The 16,402-nt window shown below is 44.4% G+C and overlaps 1 protein-coding gene across 1 annotated transcript; it reads left to right on the plus strand.

The window, feature by feature from the left end:
* The first annotated feature begins 331 nt into the window (after positions 1-331).
* calm1a (calmodulin 1a) lies at positions 332-14,246 on the plus strand. Its single transcript, XM_021585131.2, has 6 exons — positions 332-477; positions 6,268-6,298; positions 9,885-10,028; positions 12,081-12,187; positions 12,388-12,523; positions 13,079-14,246. Exons 1-6 carry the CDS (start codon positions 475-477, stop codon positions 13,105-13,107), a joined length of 450 nt encoding a protein of 149 aa, XP_021440806.1. The 5' UTR covers positions 332-474; the 3' UTR covers positions 13,108-14,246.
* Positions 14,247-16,402: the final 2,156 nt, after the last annotated feature.

A 16,402-nucleotide genomic window follows, 5' to 3' on the forward strand; every position in this document is an offset into this window, starting at 1 on the left:
TCATGCTATGTTGTTGTCTTAGGTCTCTCTTTGTGTAGTGTTGTGTTGTTTCTCTTGTCTTGATGTGTGTTTTGTCCTATTTTTCTACTTAATAGATTTTTTATTTTTTTAAATCCCAACCCCCTTCCCCGCATTAAGCCTTTTGCCTTTTGGTAGGCCGTCATTGTTAATAAGAATGTGTTCTTAACTGACTTGCGTAGTTAAAGTTTTTTTTTTTTTTTTTTTAAATACAAATAACAACTCTGTCCGGCAAGTTTTCTGATAAGGGAGGGAGGGAGTGATACATGCTGCCTGTCCTGCAGTGGGAAAATGCGGAAGTGAGTGAGGAGGGTTTTCAGCGGCGGAGGAATACACCAAGCTATATAGACAGAGCTCGCGAGAGATACACACCTTCAACCCATCAGTAGAGGTCCCGGGAACTGGTCAATCTCGTAGTCTAGTTTTAGAAAACTAACACATTCAGCGCCGACAGACATGGTGAGTATTATATCATGTGCTGCGTTGGAAATATTATTTTTAATTCAATATAATTTAAGCAAGCAATGGTAAGGTTTCCTCGTTGCATGAATGCATGCTTTTCCTGCGGAGGAAGATTCGCGTGAACCGTTGAGTGACGGTCGGAGTGATCGTGCGTCGACGCTAGCTTGTCAAATTTTTGGGTGTTACAATTATTGATTATAGGATCCTTCCTACAATTCCTATGCATTGCTGATTGTGTTTTTGATGGAGCGATATTTAAGACGTATGATGATAACTCAAAAGTATATTTTTGTCTGATGATGATCGCGGCATTTACTTCATGTCAGCGAGCCAGACCTGACTCCATGCGCCCGTGAAACTAGCATTTTACGGTTTTAATGTTTAACAAAACCCGTGTGCTGATCCGGTAATGGAACGTGTTAAGATTCTGTAACATAATATATGTGTAATATAGAATGTGGGCTATCCAATTATGATCGATATAAAGCTGAACAACCATTGAGATTTTTATATTTTCCACATGCACAAGCGGACCTCTCAATGCAGCGAACAAATATCTGTTGATGCGGTTCGAGGGAGCAGTGCATACGATCTACCGCTGTACCTATCGTACACCCGCCCCCATAAAATCACTGTAATTCAGAATTATATACAATGTTCTAGGAATTTGACAAGATATTGCGTTTGTATTAGGCCACTATGAACCAGCAGTTCACCAGATCGTGTATCATTTTTACTATGATCAGTGTTTTTCAGGTTATATTACTGTTGTATGATGTAGAATGCATAGTTTCATCTTTCTGCCTCAAGAGACATTAGGGAGAAACTCATCTATGGAATTAAAGTCTACGTCTTTGCAATATTAACGGAGTTTGATACATGCTGTCAGTCACTTTTTGTTCTATGGTAATTACAAATAATTGATAGACTTGTTGTTATACGATTTCTAAACACCAATGGCTTCAATTTGATCAAAAATGTAATCTGTGACATTCTTGTATACTACTTGTCAGGTCGAAAGTGATATGGTACTCTTGGAATAACTGTAGCTGCCCTATCTCTGACATGACCGTGCATGTTTGATTTATGCCTTGGTCTTACCACTTTTTATACACAGATCTACATTGTTCCATATATCATGTTGTTTTTCAGTTAGTAATTACCATTGTCACTGGAGGTTCAACCTCCAACATACTTTTCTATCGCCTGTCTCCATGGGAGGGATTGGGTTGTAGCAGCGGGAGAACAGCATTAAAACATGATTCTCAAAGTAAGTCATGTTCTTGTGCTCAATGCACACATTGTTTCTCCAAAAGCATGGACGTACTGTCTCCACCAATGTGGGGATTACAAAGCTATGGATTGTAGTCTCTGAATCTGTGTGTCCACTGTTTCGGCCCTCGCTCTAATGTTTGATTGGTTGTGGTGGACAATCATAAGAAGGAATCTTTTTAGATGTGTGTTGCTGTGCTGTGAAGGCGTGTACTAAAAGGTTGTGTCGACTCCACTCCCCTGCTCTCGTCTGTAGTAATGCCTCAGTAGATGGGTGGGTCCTCTGCTCTCTGCTGTAGTTGTGGGGACATTGACCCTGCCCCGCTGTAAATCAAATCACATTTTCAAATGTATTGGTCATGCCACAGGATCCTGCGGCGTGCCCTAACAAGGAAATGAACGTACTAGAAGACAGCCCCAGTGTATTGAGCTGATCTGCTCTATCAGAGTTAGTGTGGTGACTCCATGTAGAAAAGGCCACTGTCTGATTGGATTCTTCTTATTCTCGCTTTACTGGCATGGAATGGCCACAACCTAAATGCAGGGTGCCTGACAACCTTGGCAGTGCCAGGGGGGGGGGGGGGGTGCTCTTCTGTCTAGGGCTACCATTCTGTAACAATAAGTTACAAATTCAACAATAAGCAGCATAACCAATTGATGTCGATGTGCTGAATATTGCTGCAAGAGATTTATGAGCAAGGTTGGGTGGAGGCTATGAATCTATAGACGATGACTAGGCACTATCACTGCACATGATGTTACATGCTCATATGTAGGGGTAGTGTCTGATTAACTCCATCCCTCTGCTGTAGCTCTATGTTGGAGTCTGGTGCAAAGCATCACTTCTCATTTCTGAGATGATGTACATTGTCCATGTTCTAATAAACTTAAATAAAAGTGGAGCTCCAGTCATGTGGGCAGACAGACACAGATGGGACATAGCAGTGACAGGAAGCCCTCACTCCCAATCTTCTGTGTGTCACTACACTACCACCACCACATGGCCCTCAGGGACCACTTGTCAATGTGATGTGAAAGTGGCTATGCCATGCTGTAGCAGCTATGGTGTTTTTAGGTTTCTGGGCCAGGATAAGATAGCTGCAGCTATGGTGTTTTTAGGTCTCTGGGCCAGGATGGGATAGCTGCAGCTATGGCAGCAAGCAGTGCTCTCTCATACCTAGGTTGTGCATTTTTTGCAAATCCAGGCCAGATTTCTGGCAGCCATGTGTGTTGGGGGTGTGTGTTGGGGTCTCGTTCCCTGCCCGAGGGGCCAGAGAGAGGGAGGTCCTGGCTGGGGTTACAGTGGGCTGGCCCTGAGGATCCAGTAGGGTGAGGAGCAGGAGGAGGACCTCCCTTCTGGGCACACTGCCAGAGAATGCTGCTGCTGCCAATGCTCAAGGAACCCAACAGAGGGAGAGAGACAGAGGGGGAGAGAGACAGAGGGGGAGAGAGACAGAGGGGGAGAGAGACAGAGGGGGAGAGAGACAGAGGGGGAGAGAGACAGAGGGGGAGAGAGACAGAGGGGGAGAGAGACAGAGGGGGAGAGAGACAGAGGGAGCCAGGGACAAGAAAAAAGGACAGTACAGGACCGGGAAAGAGTGTACAAACAGAGAGGGGTGTAGGTAACACCAGAGAGACAAACCTGCAAGCAAAGACAAACCGATAATGCCAAAAGTAAAGAAGGCCTACAGGTTCAGGGAGAGAGAAAGAGGCTAAGGGCCTAAGGATGGTTCAGAGAAAAACAAAGCCATTGTATAGTCTAGCCCTAAATTAAAGCCTATGTATCACAGTGAGGTACGGTGTTCCCACTAGGATTTTCTTCAACAACAAAGGGGGGATGCAGCGAATGGGTTCATCTTGTGTGGCAGACAGCCGTCAGCTTAAGCATCTAGCCTCTCTGACCCTGGATGCTGTCGTCTGTCCAGCTAGCCTGGCAGGGGACCCTAAGCATCATGTGACCAGGCCCTAATCACAGAAATTATCCTTCAGACCCCCTCGTTGGTTTTTGTAACTGTATCACCGAGCTGACAGTCCGGATTGTGGTCGGCGGGGTGGCGAAAAGCAAAACACGATACATTAACCCCAGTGCTTCTGTTGAAACGCCCCATGTGTAAGTTAGGATTCCCAAAGATATCCAATACAGACAGCAGCCCCAATGTTAGGCTGTCGCTACAGTACAGGGGAGGTAGCCAGTCAGTCACATCATTCCATCACTGCCACAGTACCTCAGGCTTCAGGTCAGGTAAACCCTGCTTCTTTATCAGTCTAGTCCTCCTCTCTGTCTGGTGCGTAGTTCAGCCAGCTGAGCCCCACTCCCCGAGACTTGACACAGCTCCCCACGGCTAGCAGCCAGAGACCTGACCTGCACAGCTCCAGTCATCCAGACAGGCAGGCTGAGGAGCCCGAGGAGAACCATGTTGCCCAAGAAGGCACCCTGCTACCAGGACGATGACCTGGTTTCTCTGTCCATGTTATATGAGCTTCTAGACCAGCAGCAGTTCTTCTATAAAGAGTTGATTGAGCAGCAGGAGAGGAACTACAAGTCCTTCCTGCAGATGCTGGTGGACTCTACCAATAGTCGCATTGATAGCGTGGTCAAAGAGGTACAGGACATGAAGAATGGCTTGCAGATCACCAAGACCGAGCTGGGGGACATCAGGCGCCAGGGCAACATAAACACCAAACGTGCGGAGTGCCTGGCCGAGGGGCTGGTGATGGTGCGAGAGGCCATGGATGTCGTCCCCTCCAAGGCCGGGGGGTCCAATGGGAAGCCCAAGAAGGGTACTCTACTTCTGGACTGCAAGCCAGAAACGAGGATAGCAGATACCTGGCAGGACCAGCCTAAGGCAAAGAGGCTGGTAGCCGACCTGACCGACCTGCATTTTGACGATTTTCAGGTCCCAACGCTCTGCTATGCCTTCTGAGTGATGGGGAAGCTGAAATTGGTTGAATACTGTATAAGTGATCTGATGGGGTAGCTGCTGTGGTGTGCTCCGGTTACTGTATGACTGATCTGATGGGGTAGCTGCTGTGGTGTGCTCCGGTTACTGTATGACTGATCTGATGGGGTAGCTGCTGAACGGAGATAGTAGAACAAGGATCTAATTTTGGACAGTTCTCTTTAGTAGACGTGTAGAGTGAGAGCAGATTTTGTGGGGAACATGGCTGGTTGGGTGTGAAGTGTTCTCTAAATGTGACTACCAGTGTCTTTACTGCCCTCATGCATCGTGTGTGTGTTTACTGTAGGCATATATTACATTTAAAGTGGGAAATGTGTCCTGCATACCTCCGTAGAGGGAGGCGTTTCATCCCAATGTGATCATTGTATTCATATCTCGTCAGCAGATGAGCCGTGTTGCTAAAATGTAAATATGAGATCCACTGTGTGATGACTCGTAGAGAACAACCGATAATATCGGCACAGACGATTTCTCCATTATAGCGCGAGCACACTGTTCTCTCATAGAACTCCTGCAAGTAGGCCTATCTGGAGGCGAAACAAACCACACCTGTTTATGCGAGGTGCTGAAAAAAAAACACTTGAAAAAGAAAAGCACTCTATCTAGGAGCTCAGAAGCAATCATTTTACCAACGTTTCGACCGATAAGCTGTCTTCATCAGGGTATAATGTTCAGTAGGCCTAACATGGACCCAAATGAAAGGGAATCAGATTTTGTCATGTGTAGCCCCAAAGACCACTGGAATCAGCCAAAACAAGCTCAATAACTCCATGCATGCATACACTCCCATTGAATATGAATTCACCTGACCTATCTTGATTTACTCAGTTTATCAAGAGATTGACCATTTTAAATAGATGACCATTAAAAATAAAGTCAAATGCATTGTATAGTTTTATAATTTATTTGTTATTGCATAAATGGTTGTCTCTGGAAAAAGTTATTGTAAAAAATGTTATTATTTATTATCGGCATAAAGTATTGTCCATGGACCTCCTTGACCTCCTTGGTCGTTTTCTAGGGATGAGCAGAGCGGCAGAGGAACCAATCAACATGCATGTTAAACTGCTGTGCAATGATTGGCCTGGCCTCTCCTCCGTGGCATTGTTGTGCATTATAACTTAACAGCACAGACAGACAGGGTGTCTTCTCCACCAGGTTACGGTATTCTCTGTTCTGCCAGAGAATTTATCTTTATCCCCTTACACTGTGTACAAGACAGTAGTTTTGGAATTGTTAGTTAGATTACTTGTTGGTTATTACTGCATTGTCGGAACTAGAAGCACAAGCATTTCGCTACACTCGCATTAACATCTGCTAACCATGTGTATGTGACAAATAAAATTTGATTTGATTTTGATTTGCCTTAGCTGGATCGTTACCTTGGCTACATAACATCTGATCTCTTGCTCAGAGATCACTGGCTAATATCTGCTGCTCAGAGGTGGGCTAGGATGGGAAGAAATTGGGCAGTTTTCTGTAGTGCTGCTTGTGTTCAGAGTCGTTAGCCAAAATACAATGCCATTGATCTTTGTTTTTCCCTCTCTGTCCTCAGGCTGACCAACTAACAGAGGAGCAGATTGCCGGTAAGCAGTTCAGCACACACACATTTGAGCTGTGAATGAATATTTAATGTGAGTGAGGCATGTCTGCTAGCTCCTGACCACTGATGAAAACATGACTTTAGCATCATCACTAACGTCTACACAAAGTGGTAGACCAACACGCACACACAGAGGGACATTCCTGTGCTGTTGCCTCTTCAAAAGGTTGAAGGAATATACAAATCACTTATGCATTTTGTTCATGTCGTATGGTAATAAGTTCAATACATTTAGTTAATTTCCTACCAAGTTGAATACATTTTTGAACATTGTTGAATTGCGTTTTAATGTCTGGATTTCGTGATTCAAGCCGCGTTCTCAACGCAGATTTTATACGGCCCTAATAATGGGCAGATACCTCACCAATGGCAGACGGAGACCTAGCAGACATACCTGTTGTTGACAAGACTTTTATCTGCTCACCTTTACAATTAACAAATGTCATCTTTTTAGGTGGGATTACTGGGTGAAACCTTAACTTAATTAAGTAGCCTACACGCTTTGAATTTTTTTTCTTCCTTAGAACCAAAAATGTGAAATTTCTGAATTATGGCTACTACTTATAAATAGTATTAATTTTAGCTAAGAATATAATAAGCAATTTAATAATGGACAAAAGACCAGCATCATTGAGATTTTGTTATTATATGCAAACATACTTTGGAAATATGCACTGGTAGCCAGGGAGGCGTCTCTTCGTTTGAACGATTGCCCACGTCAGTCTTGGTACCAACTCTAGCTGACTCCTTTATTGAACAGCACAATATGTGCTGGGAAGAAGAAAAAAGTAGCAAAACATGAGTTAATCTACCAAAATTGAGACAAAATGCTCTGCAGACATATCATTTTTTCTGGTGTAGATTAGAAGAACAATTGACATGCAGTTGTCAGCAGCAGCAGAAGAGCAAAACATGGTGTGTTATGTCATGATTAACTAGGCTATTGAATCACCAAGACTTATTATAAATCATTTAGATGCATACCTCTTCTCAGTCAGCCCACCACCTGCTTTCATCAAGGGTCAGCAGCAGTCTTCAAATGGCTTCATGAAACATAGTCCCCTCATTTGACTCCATACTGAAATAAAGTAACATTTAGCTAATTGCCAATGTCAGGCTAGGTCTGTAGCTCTATTTGGCATATTCCATAATGTTTACTTGTAAGCTTTGGCTAGCTAGCTTGTAAAGTGGCTAATACAAGTAGCGTAGCTTTTTCCTGTCTGGCTAGATGGCTATCTTACATACGGTGCTCAAATTCTAATAACTTTTAGTTATCTAGCTATAGCTTGTGACTTTAGCTTCATATATTTGAATGATATCATCAACTTTGCTTAACTTTTTAATAAATGTAAAAATAATGTGCTTATTTGTAAGCTACACTACATGACTGAAAGTATGTGGACACCTCATCAAAAATCTCATTCCAATATCATAGGCATTGATATGGAGTTGGTCCCCCCCTTGCTGCTATAACAGACTCCACTCTTTTAGGAAGGCATTCCAGTAGATGTTGGGGACTTGCTTCCATTCATCCACAAGGCCTGGCTCGCAGTCAGCGTTCCAATTCATCCCAAAGGTGTTTGGTGGGGTTGAGGTCAAGGCTCTGTGCAGGCCACTCAAGTTCTTTCACACTGATCTTGACAAACCATCTCTGTATGGACCTCGCTTTGTGCATGGGGGCATTGTCATGCTGAAATGAGAAAGGGCCTTCCCTATACTGTTGCCATGAAGTTGAAAGCACAGAATTGTCTAGAATGTGGACACCCCTTCAAATTAGTGGATTTGGCAATTTCAGCCACACCTGTTGCCGACAGGTGTAGACAATTGATTTCACAGCCATGCAATGTCCATAGAAAAAACATTGGCATTAGAATGGCCTTACTGAAGAGCTCAGTTTGTCAAATTTTGAAAAAATGTCTAAAATCCTGATTTTGCTTTGTCATTATGGGGTATTGTGTGTAGATTGATGGAATAAAACAATTTCATCCATTTTAGAATCTGGCTATAACCTAACAAAATGTGCAAAAGGGAAGTGGTCTGAATACTTTCCGAATGCACTGTACAACCTCAAAGAACCCTTTTTTTCAAAGAGGTTAGATAAGTCTAATCAAAATGTATTGGTCACATGCGCCAAAATACAACAGGTATGCTTTCTTACAAGCCCATAACCAACAATGCAGTTTTAAGAAAAATAAGTGTAAAGTAACATGATTAAAGAGCAGCAGTAAAATAACAATAGCGAGGCTATATTCAGGAGGTACAGGGGCACTGTTTAGTCAAGGTAATTGAGATAATATGTACATGTAGGTAGCGTTAAAGTGACTGCATAGATAATAAACAGAGTAGCAGCAGCATAAAAGAGGGGGGCAGGCAATGCAAATAGTCTGGGTAGCCATTTGATTAGTTGGCTTATGGCTGTTAAGAAGTCTTTTGGACCTAGACTTGGCGCTCTGATACCACTTGCTGTGCGGTAGCAGAGAGAACTAGGGTGGCTGGAGTCTTTGACAATTTTTAGGGCCTTCCTCTGACACCGCATGGTATAGAGGTTCTGTATGGCAGGAAGCTTGGCCCCAGTGATGTACTGGGCCGTACCCACTACCCTCTGTAGGGAGGCTGAGCAGTTGCCATACCAGGCAGTGGTGCAACCAGTTAGGATGCTCTCGATGGTGCAGCTGTAGAACCTTTTGAGGATCTGGGGACTCATGACAAGTCTCTTCAGTCTCAGGGGAATAGGCTTTGTCGTGCCCTATTCACGACTGTCTTGGTGTGTTTGGACCATGATAGTTTGTTGGTGATGTGGACACCAAGGAACTTGAAGCTCTCAACTTGCTCCACTACAGCTCTGTCGATGAGAATGGGGTGTGCTCAGTCCTCTTTTTCCTGTAGTCCACAATCATCTCCTTTGTCTTGATCACGTCGAGGGAGAGGTTGTTGTCCTGGCACCACACGGCCAGGTCTCTGACCTCCTCCCTATAAGCTGTCTCGTCGGTGATCAGGCCTACCACTGTTGTGTCATCGGCAAACTTAATGATGGTGTTGCAGTCGTGCCTGGCTGTGCAGTCATGAGTGAACAGGGAGTAGAGGAGGGGACTGAGCACGCACCCCTGAGGGATCCTTGTGTTGAGGATCAGGGTGGCAAATGTGTTACCTACCCTTACCACCGGGGGGTGGCCCGACAGGAAGTCCAGGATCCAGTAGCAGAGGGAGGTGTTTAGTCCCAGGGTCCTTAGCTTAGTGATGTGCTTTGAGGGCACTATGGTGTTGAACGCTGAGCTGTTGTCAATGAATAGCATTCTCACGTAGGTGTTCCTTTTGTCCAGGTGGGAAAGGGCAGTGTGGAGTGCAATAGAGATTGCATCATCTGTTGGGGCGGTATGCAAATTGGAGTGGGTCTAGGGTTTCTGGGATAATGATGTTGATGTGAGCAATGACCAGCCTTTCAAAGCTCTTCAATGGCTACAGACGTGAGTGCTACGGGTCGGTGACTAATTGTCTAATCAAGTTTTTACTGTAGCTCAGATGTGATATTTTTCCTTGTATTTATTTTGGACACATCTTCTTTTCTGCAGAGTTCAAGGAGGCATTCTCCTTGTTCGATAAGGACGGCGATGGCACCATCACAACCAAAGAGCTGGGCACTGTGATGAGGTCGCTGGGACAGAACCCCACAGAAGCTGAGCTGCAGGACATGATCAACGAGGTCGATGCTGATGGTGAGTTCCGCCTGCTGGGGTCCAACAGTGTAGGGTGAAGTTGCCCCAGATGCTGATCTTGGTTCAATTGATAATTTTCACCTGTAATGGTTAGAATTGGGGGAGGGGAAGCTGATCTTAAGTCTGTAGCTATGGGGAAACTTCACCCTGGAGTGTGTCCAACTAGGGTTGTAAAGTTCCAGGTTTTCCAGAAATCCTAGGTGGTGGATTCCTGGAATTGGGTGAGAATCCTCCAACTGGGATTTCTGGAGAAGCTGAGAATGTAAGTAAGGAGTGGCAGAAGTACTACTCTATTTCCTTGGGCTGTGTGTGTGTGTCGGTTCAGTCACTATAGAATTAACCAGCATGTAGTCCTAAAAAAAACATAACCTCTGGTTCGTTCAGCCATTCCTATGGTGAAAGAATAGGGTTTTGGGATAACCGCTGAAAATAAGGTCTGAGGTAAACACGGCTTAGATCTTATTTGTTTTGTTCTGAGATAATATCAGTCAACATGACCTTTTATGAATTATGAGACCTTTTTGGACTTTTTTTGATTACATAAATCTTTCATAAGTCACTAAGTTATGTTAGCTGATGAAGATTATCTCATTGATCAAATGTTATAAGCTCTCCTAAGCCTGTGCTTTTAACACACACTTTATTTTTGCAGTGTATCCAAAAAATAAACTTTCCCATAGGTTTTATCCAATGAAACATGGTGGAGTTGGTGCATACAAAAAGTCACCATTACTATTGCTCTCTATACTAATTTCCCTTCTGGAAGTCAATCTGATGGTGATGAGTAGTGATTCTTATTGACCAGTTATTGATAGAGTTCTTGATGCGTTCATCCACGTCCTAACTTGTGTTAGTGCTTGGACTGGAGGTGTTCTCATTGAACATGTCTTCTATCTGACTGTCTGTCACTATCTAGGTCAGGCAGACCGAGCGACTGGCTGCAACAAAGCCAGTTAAATAACCGCAGTAGGTAATAATGGCCTAGTGAAATCCATGACATAATCCGCTCTGCCTGGCTGTACATTCTGAGGCCCCACGGCCCAGGGAAATGGTTCACATCAGCTGTGGTAGACCCTGCCTACACACAAACAACAGTAGCAGTCCAGTTATTCACACACTGAGGAAGGTGAAACAGCCGGTCTGTGCATTATACGGCCCTATATAAGTAATGTAATAGTCACACACACACACTAGGGACATGCAGAGTGGAGAACAGACGTGCATTGATTCACTGGGGAACTGTATGTCAGCCATGTACCACCAGGGGAGGGGACAGCTGTGTGCTCAGGAGAACACTCTTCCCCAGGAATCACACATGATCACACACTTAAATCCCAACAGCCCTCAGCTGTTTTTCAGCCATTTCAATACTTGGGCCTAAACATTTTTTTTGGGGGGGGGGGGGGGGGGGGGCGCTTAAGTCGAAACAATGTAGGGTAGAAAAACGTTTTCAATGTAAACGGCTAAAACCAGATATAAAGTATGTAGAAAAGATACTGGACTTATAGTTTTTTATAATATAACCTTTGAGAAGTAAATCACTTAAATAAAATCTAGAATCAGTGAGAATTTGAAAAATTTCAAAAACATATAATTTAAAGTATTGATTTTTGTTTGAGCAAAATAACACTGCATTAACCATGGCAAAATGCATAGAATTGCAGGAAATTTGGTTAAACATGGCTAAATGTCTCTACACTACCAAGGTGGGGGGCCTCAAATGTTCTCTCAAATTTGGCCGCGCTGACTGCGCCCATTGGCATGCCCCCTGCCACACCCACCACCTAAGCCCCTTTTTGATCAATAAAAAACCCTTCCTAAGCCTCCTTTTTTTTTATCTAGAAAAATCCCTCGACTGTACCTCCTATTGCACTGTTGTCGTGGTCTACTGTACACAGCCCACTCTAGACAACGCATGGCCTGTTGCAACTGGGGTTTTAATCCCAGATAAGTAACTATCAATTCTGCCTATCCACTTCTACTGGACTCCCCCTTTCCAACGATCTACAAAAAGCAAGCCAAACCCTCTCTCTCCCTCTCTCCATCTCCCAGGCAATGGAACCATTGACTTCCCAGAGTTCCTTACAATGATGGCCAGGAAAATGAAGGACACAGACAGCGAGGAGGAGATTCGCGAGGCGTTCCGGGTATTCGACAAGGTAAGGATTGTTTGTGTGACTGATTTATTTATTCACCTCATGTATACATTGCCTTTGTTTGTCAAGCAGTATATGGTCAGTGATATCCTGTATGGTTTCTTACTGCATACATAAATTACATTGGTATGTTAAAGTCCCTTTGTAAAAGGCAGGTGTGCTTACTGTGAGGTCACACACTCCTCACATCGTCTCCCCTGCAGGATGGGAATGGTTACATTAGTGCAGCAGAGCTCCGTCATGTCATGACAAACCTGGGAGAGAAGTTAACAGACGAGGAGGTCGATGAGATGATCAGAGAAGCCGACATCGACGGAGACGGACAGGTCAACTATGAAGGTAAGAAGAGGACAATGGAACTTTTCTCTCTCCCGATCTTGTTCTGCTGTGAGGGAGTGTACAGTAGTTCTCAGCAGTGTCCCTATGGGGGGCCTTGATTCGGGACAGCTGTCGCCCACTCAGTCATCTTCACCATGCTACTGTACAGTAGAGCCAGTCTTTTGTTTCTACTGCTCCCCGCATCCCTTCTCTACAGCTCCAATCCACCTCTTCTCTCATCACTTTGTACTGCCCGATCCCCCTCTTCACTCTCTACCACTCTCATCCCCCTCTTCTCTCATCACTTTGTACTGCCCGATTCCCCCTGTTCTTTCTTATATAATTGGTCCATCTCTCTGTAATGGGATATTGGACTTATGTAAACAGTCTCCTATGACGATGACCGATAACAGTTTAATTGGTTTTATGATCTGTATGTCTTGATTTGTCTGTCGGACATGTTTTATTTAGTTATGTCTGGATCTGTGAAGTGTAATTGCTGGTTTGATCAGTGGTTGGTTGGTTTCTGTTTGTTCTCATGTCTATTTTGTTTTTGCTTTGCTCTTTTGTCCACAGAATTTGTACAAATGATGACAGCAAAATGAAGCTCTCCTACCCTTCTCCTGGCCTCCTTAGAAGACAAAAAAAAATCAGTCACATGTTTTACTTACCTCTTGCAAAAATCATACTGTTTCTGTATAGAAAACATAACTGAATGTTGAAAAAATACAAATCTGTCCACATAAATTAAGCAAAAATAAATGATCTGCATGTACTGGTTAGTGGTCCTGTCCCCAAAGATGAGTTTAGACATCAGTAATAAGATAAAATAATAACTGTAAACAAAATGTCAACAACTAAAGAAAGCACTTGGTGAACTGCCTATTGGTTCCAGTTGCTAGTGGTAATGTTTGGGCTGACCATTTTCTATATTTTTCTGTTTCTGTTCTTCATGCATGCAGCTTGAGACTGGTGCCGCAGTCTGGCCAATGGGCTCACTCTGATTCCACAGCAGTGCCATGGGTACCGTTGGTGGGTTTTGGGGCAGTCTATATTGAGAGACGAGCTCACGAGATGGGGATGGGGAGTCCTACTAAACCACCGGAGGTTGGTGCACCTTAATTGGGGAGGATGGGCTTGTGATAATGGCTGGACCGGGATGTGTGGAATGGTATCAAATGGCTCAAACGCATGGTTTCCATGTCTTTGATGCCATTCCATTCACTCCATTCCAGCCATTATTATAGGCTGTCCTCCCCTCAGCAGCCTCCACTGTACTAAACTCACATAGAGATGGAATTAATGGGACCTTTTGCAGTTTGCTTAATTCATTACAAAAATTAATATTTTTAAGATGATGAACATTTACAAAATAAATACATTTAGAACTATGTTTGGCATGTTGGGAATATTTGGAGTTCTGTTTCCTTGTTGTGCGTGCAACTTTGGGTACGATTCAAGGGTGGGAGGTGGGCTGGAGATCTTTTTACCTGCTAGGGGAAGTCTTTGTTTTTTTTGGCAAGGGAATGCGGATGTACCGTCAATGTTTCTACCTTCTGTGTCTCGACTCTGACCAGGGTTGCGTGTGGGTTTTGAGTGACCTACAGCACATCATAGGGTCTTCAACACCAGAGTCTTCTCTAGACTGTCCATATTGAGTTCAGTTTACCTTCATTCCAAGTTGTACATGCTAGTCTTTGATTATAATTTTTTTTTCAATAAAATACCATGAACTTAACCTTAACTCTCCCACCCTTTCCTTTGTGTGCTTTGTGCATGCACCTCTGTTGGTTGCGACACTGAGTGATCTTGTATTACATTAGAATAGGACAGGTTTGATAACCCAAATGTCTCTCCTTGAAGATTCTGTCCTTTAACTTATTAACCTCAGTCTTAAACCATGTATGGAATTGTTTTAAGATTGTCATACCAGGGATCATTTAGCTATTCATTTGGAATTTTAGGACCCATTTTGATATAAAGCTAAAATATTGAATTTGGCCATTACTACTATAGCCCATAGAAACGCATTGAATAACAGATTCTTAAATGTCAAAAATGTATCAAGGTTTTGAGGTGTCTGGCCTATATCTAGGCGATCTAAGAAAGCTCAGTAATTCTTTTTTTGGACACCTATTTAACCCTTATTTTTGTTGGGACAAACCTCCCTCCATTATTCCATTCGTTTTGTATGGGTTACCTTCAGGTGAGTCCCGTGACACTTGTGGGGGTCGAAGAGCAAAACTGAGTGGGGTGATATTAGTTTGTAGCCCAAACGATTCGGATGCTACAGACAGTTTACACATCAGCGTTACGGACTTCAGACGAGTCCAGTGGGACCGCTTGGCCACCTTCCACTGCAGATGCGGAAGGCCGACATGGGCAGATGCGGTGGATTGAGATGCAACAAAAAAAACATCTCTAGCTTAAACTGCAGATTTTTTGTATATGTTACTTAGACTCTTAGGGATTTATTTTTATTGAACCTGTAATTTAACTAGGCAAGTCCGTTAAGAACGAATTGTGCGCCGCCCTATGGGACTCCTGATCATGGCCAGGTGTGATACAGCCCGAGATCAAACCAGGGTCTGTAGTGACTCCTCTAGCATTGAGATGCAGTGCCTTCGAACGCTGAACCACTGGGGATTAATGCACACCCTCACCCTTCACTGATATTTAATTACCCCATTTGGATAATTGCCAGGCCTATGATTTGATGACTCATCTCATTTTAGATAAAAAATATACAGCCCATCGTGTTATACCAGAAGGAGATCACTATCCAGGCAGTTAAGTGGTTGAATGGATTGGTGTGAACACCCTCCATCCTATACCAGATGGTGACACGTTAGCTTGAAACTAATGGCTGTCCTCAAAGTCTAGCAACGATCCTGAGTGGAGCATGCTTCCCTTCCCGGTCAACCCAACGATCCTGAGCGGAGCCTGCTTCCCGTCCAACCCAACGATCCTGAGCGGAGCCTGCTTCCCTTCCCAGTCAACCCAACGATCCTGTGCTTAGCATGCTTCCCTTCCCGGTCAACCCAACGATCCTGCGCTTAGCATGCTTCCCTTCCCGGCCAACCCAACGATCCTGAGCGGAGCATGCTTCCCTTCCCGGCCAACCCAACGATCCTGAGCGGAGCATGCTTCCCTTCCCGGCCAACCCTCTCTACCGCCCACTGCTGCCTACACTCTAGGAACCACTTACAGCAGAGAGAGAGACTAGGATCACCATAGCAACATGTCTTTTTTGGGAACCGTGTTACTCAATGTGGTTATGTTTCATGAGGACTTCTCTCACAAGCTGAGCGATTGGTCGTCGAGAACGTCTGCTTTCACAGAGCGAGAGCGACCGTGGGTTGCCAAGCAACCGCATGCTGGGATGATGGGAGGGAAAGAGAGCGGGAGAATATCTATCTGCTGTTCTGCAGGGCCCTCCGCTCACAAAGCCACAGCATCAGTTGATTTCTCACCCCACCCCCTCAAAGTGATGTAGGGAGGTGTGTTTCAGCTTCTAGTGTTGTAGAGTCAGACCGACTTGACTTCCTCCTTTTCAGAAGTGATGCTTATGCAATGGGACTTGTTTTAATATGCTAAACCCCAGTCATCATTCCTCAACATGCTGCAAAAGCTTCAAGATGGCTACACACGGTTGGCCAATTAGGGAAGCTGTAGACAACCATGGATGAGCATTTCTCTGCCGTGCGTGTGTTCACTGTAGCTGTAGAGTGGTGGGGAACAGAGCGCAGTGACAGGCGCGTGGGAAGAAGAGAGGGGAGGAGAGAGGTTCAGCGTAGCGTGGTGTGCCAGCAGCCCACGCCTCGCTGGCAGACAAGCTGCATGTTGCCCGCTGTGTGTATGTATCAACTGATAAATTCAGCTTCCCTGTTTTAAGGCACA

This window comes from Oncorhynchus mykiss, chromosome 25 (genome assembly GCF_013265735.2).
Source record: "Oncorhynchus mykiss isolate Arlee chromosome 25, USDA_OmykA_1.1, whole genome shotgun sequence".
NCBI classification, from domain to species: Eukaryota; Metazoa; Chordata; class Actinopteri; order Salmoniformes; family Salmonidae; genus Oncorhynchus; species Oncorhynchus mykiss.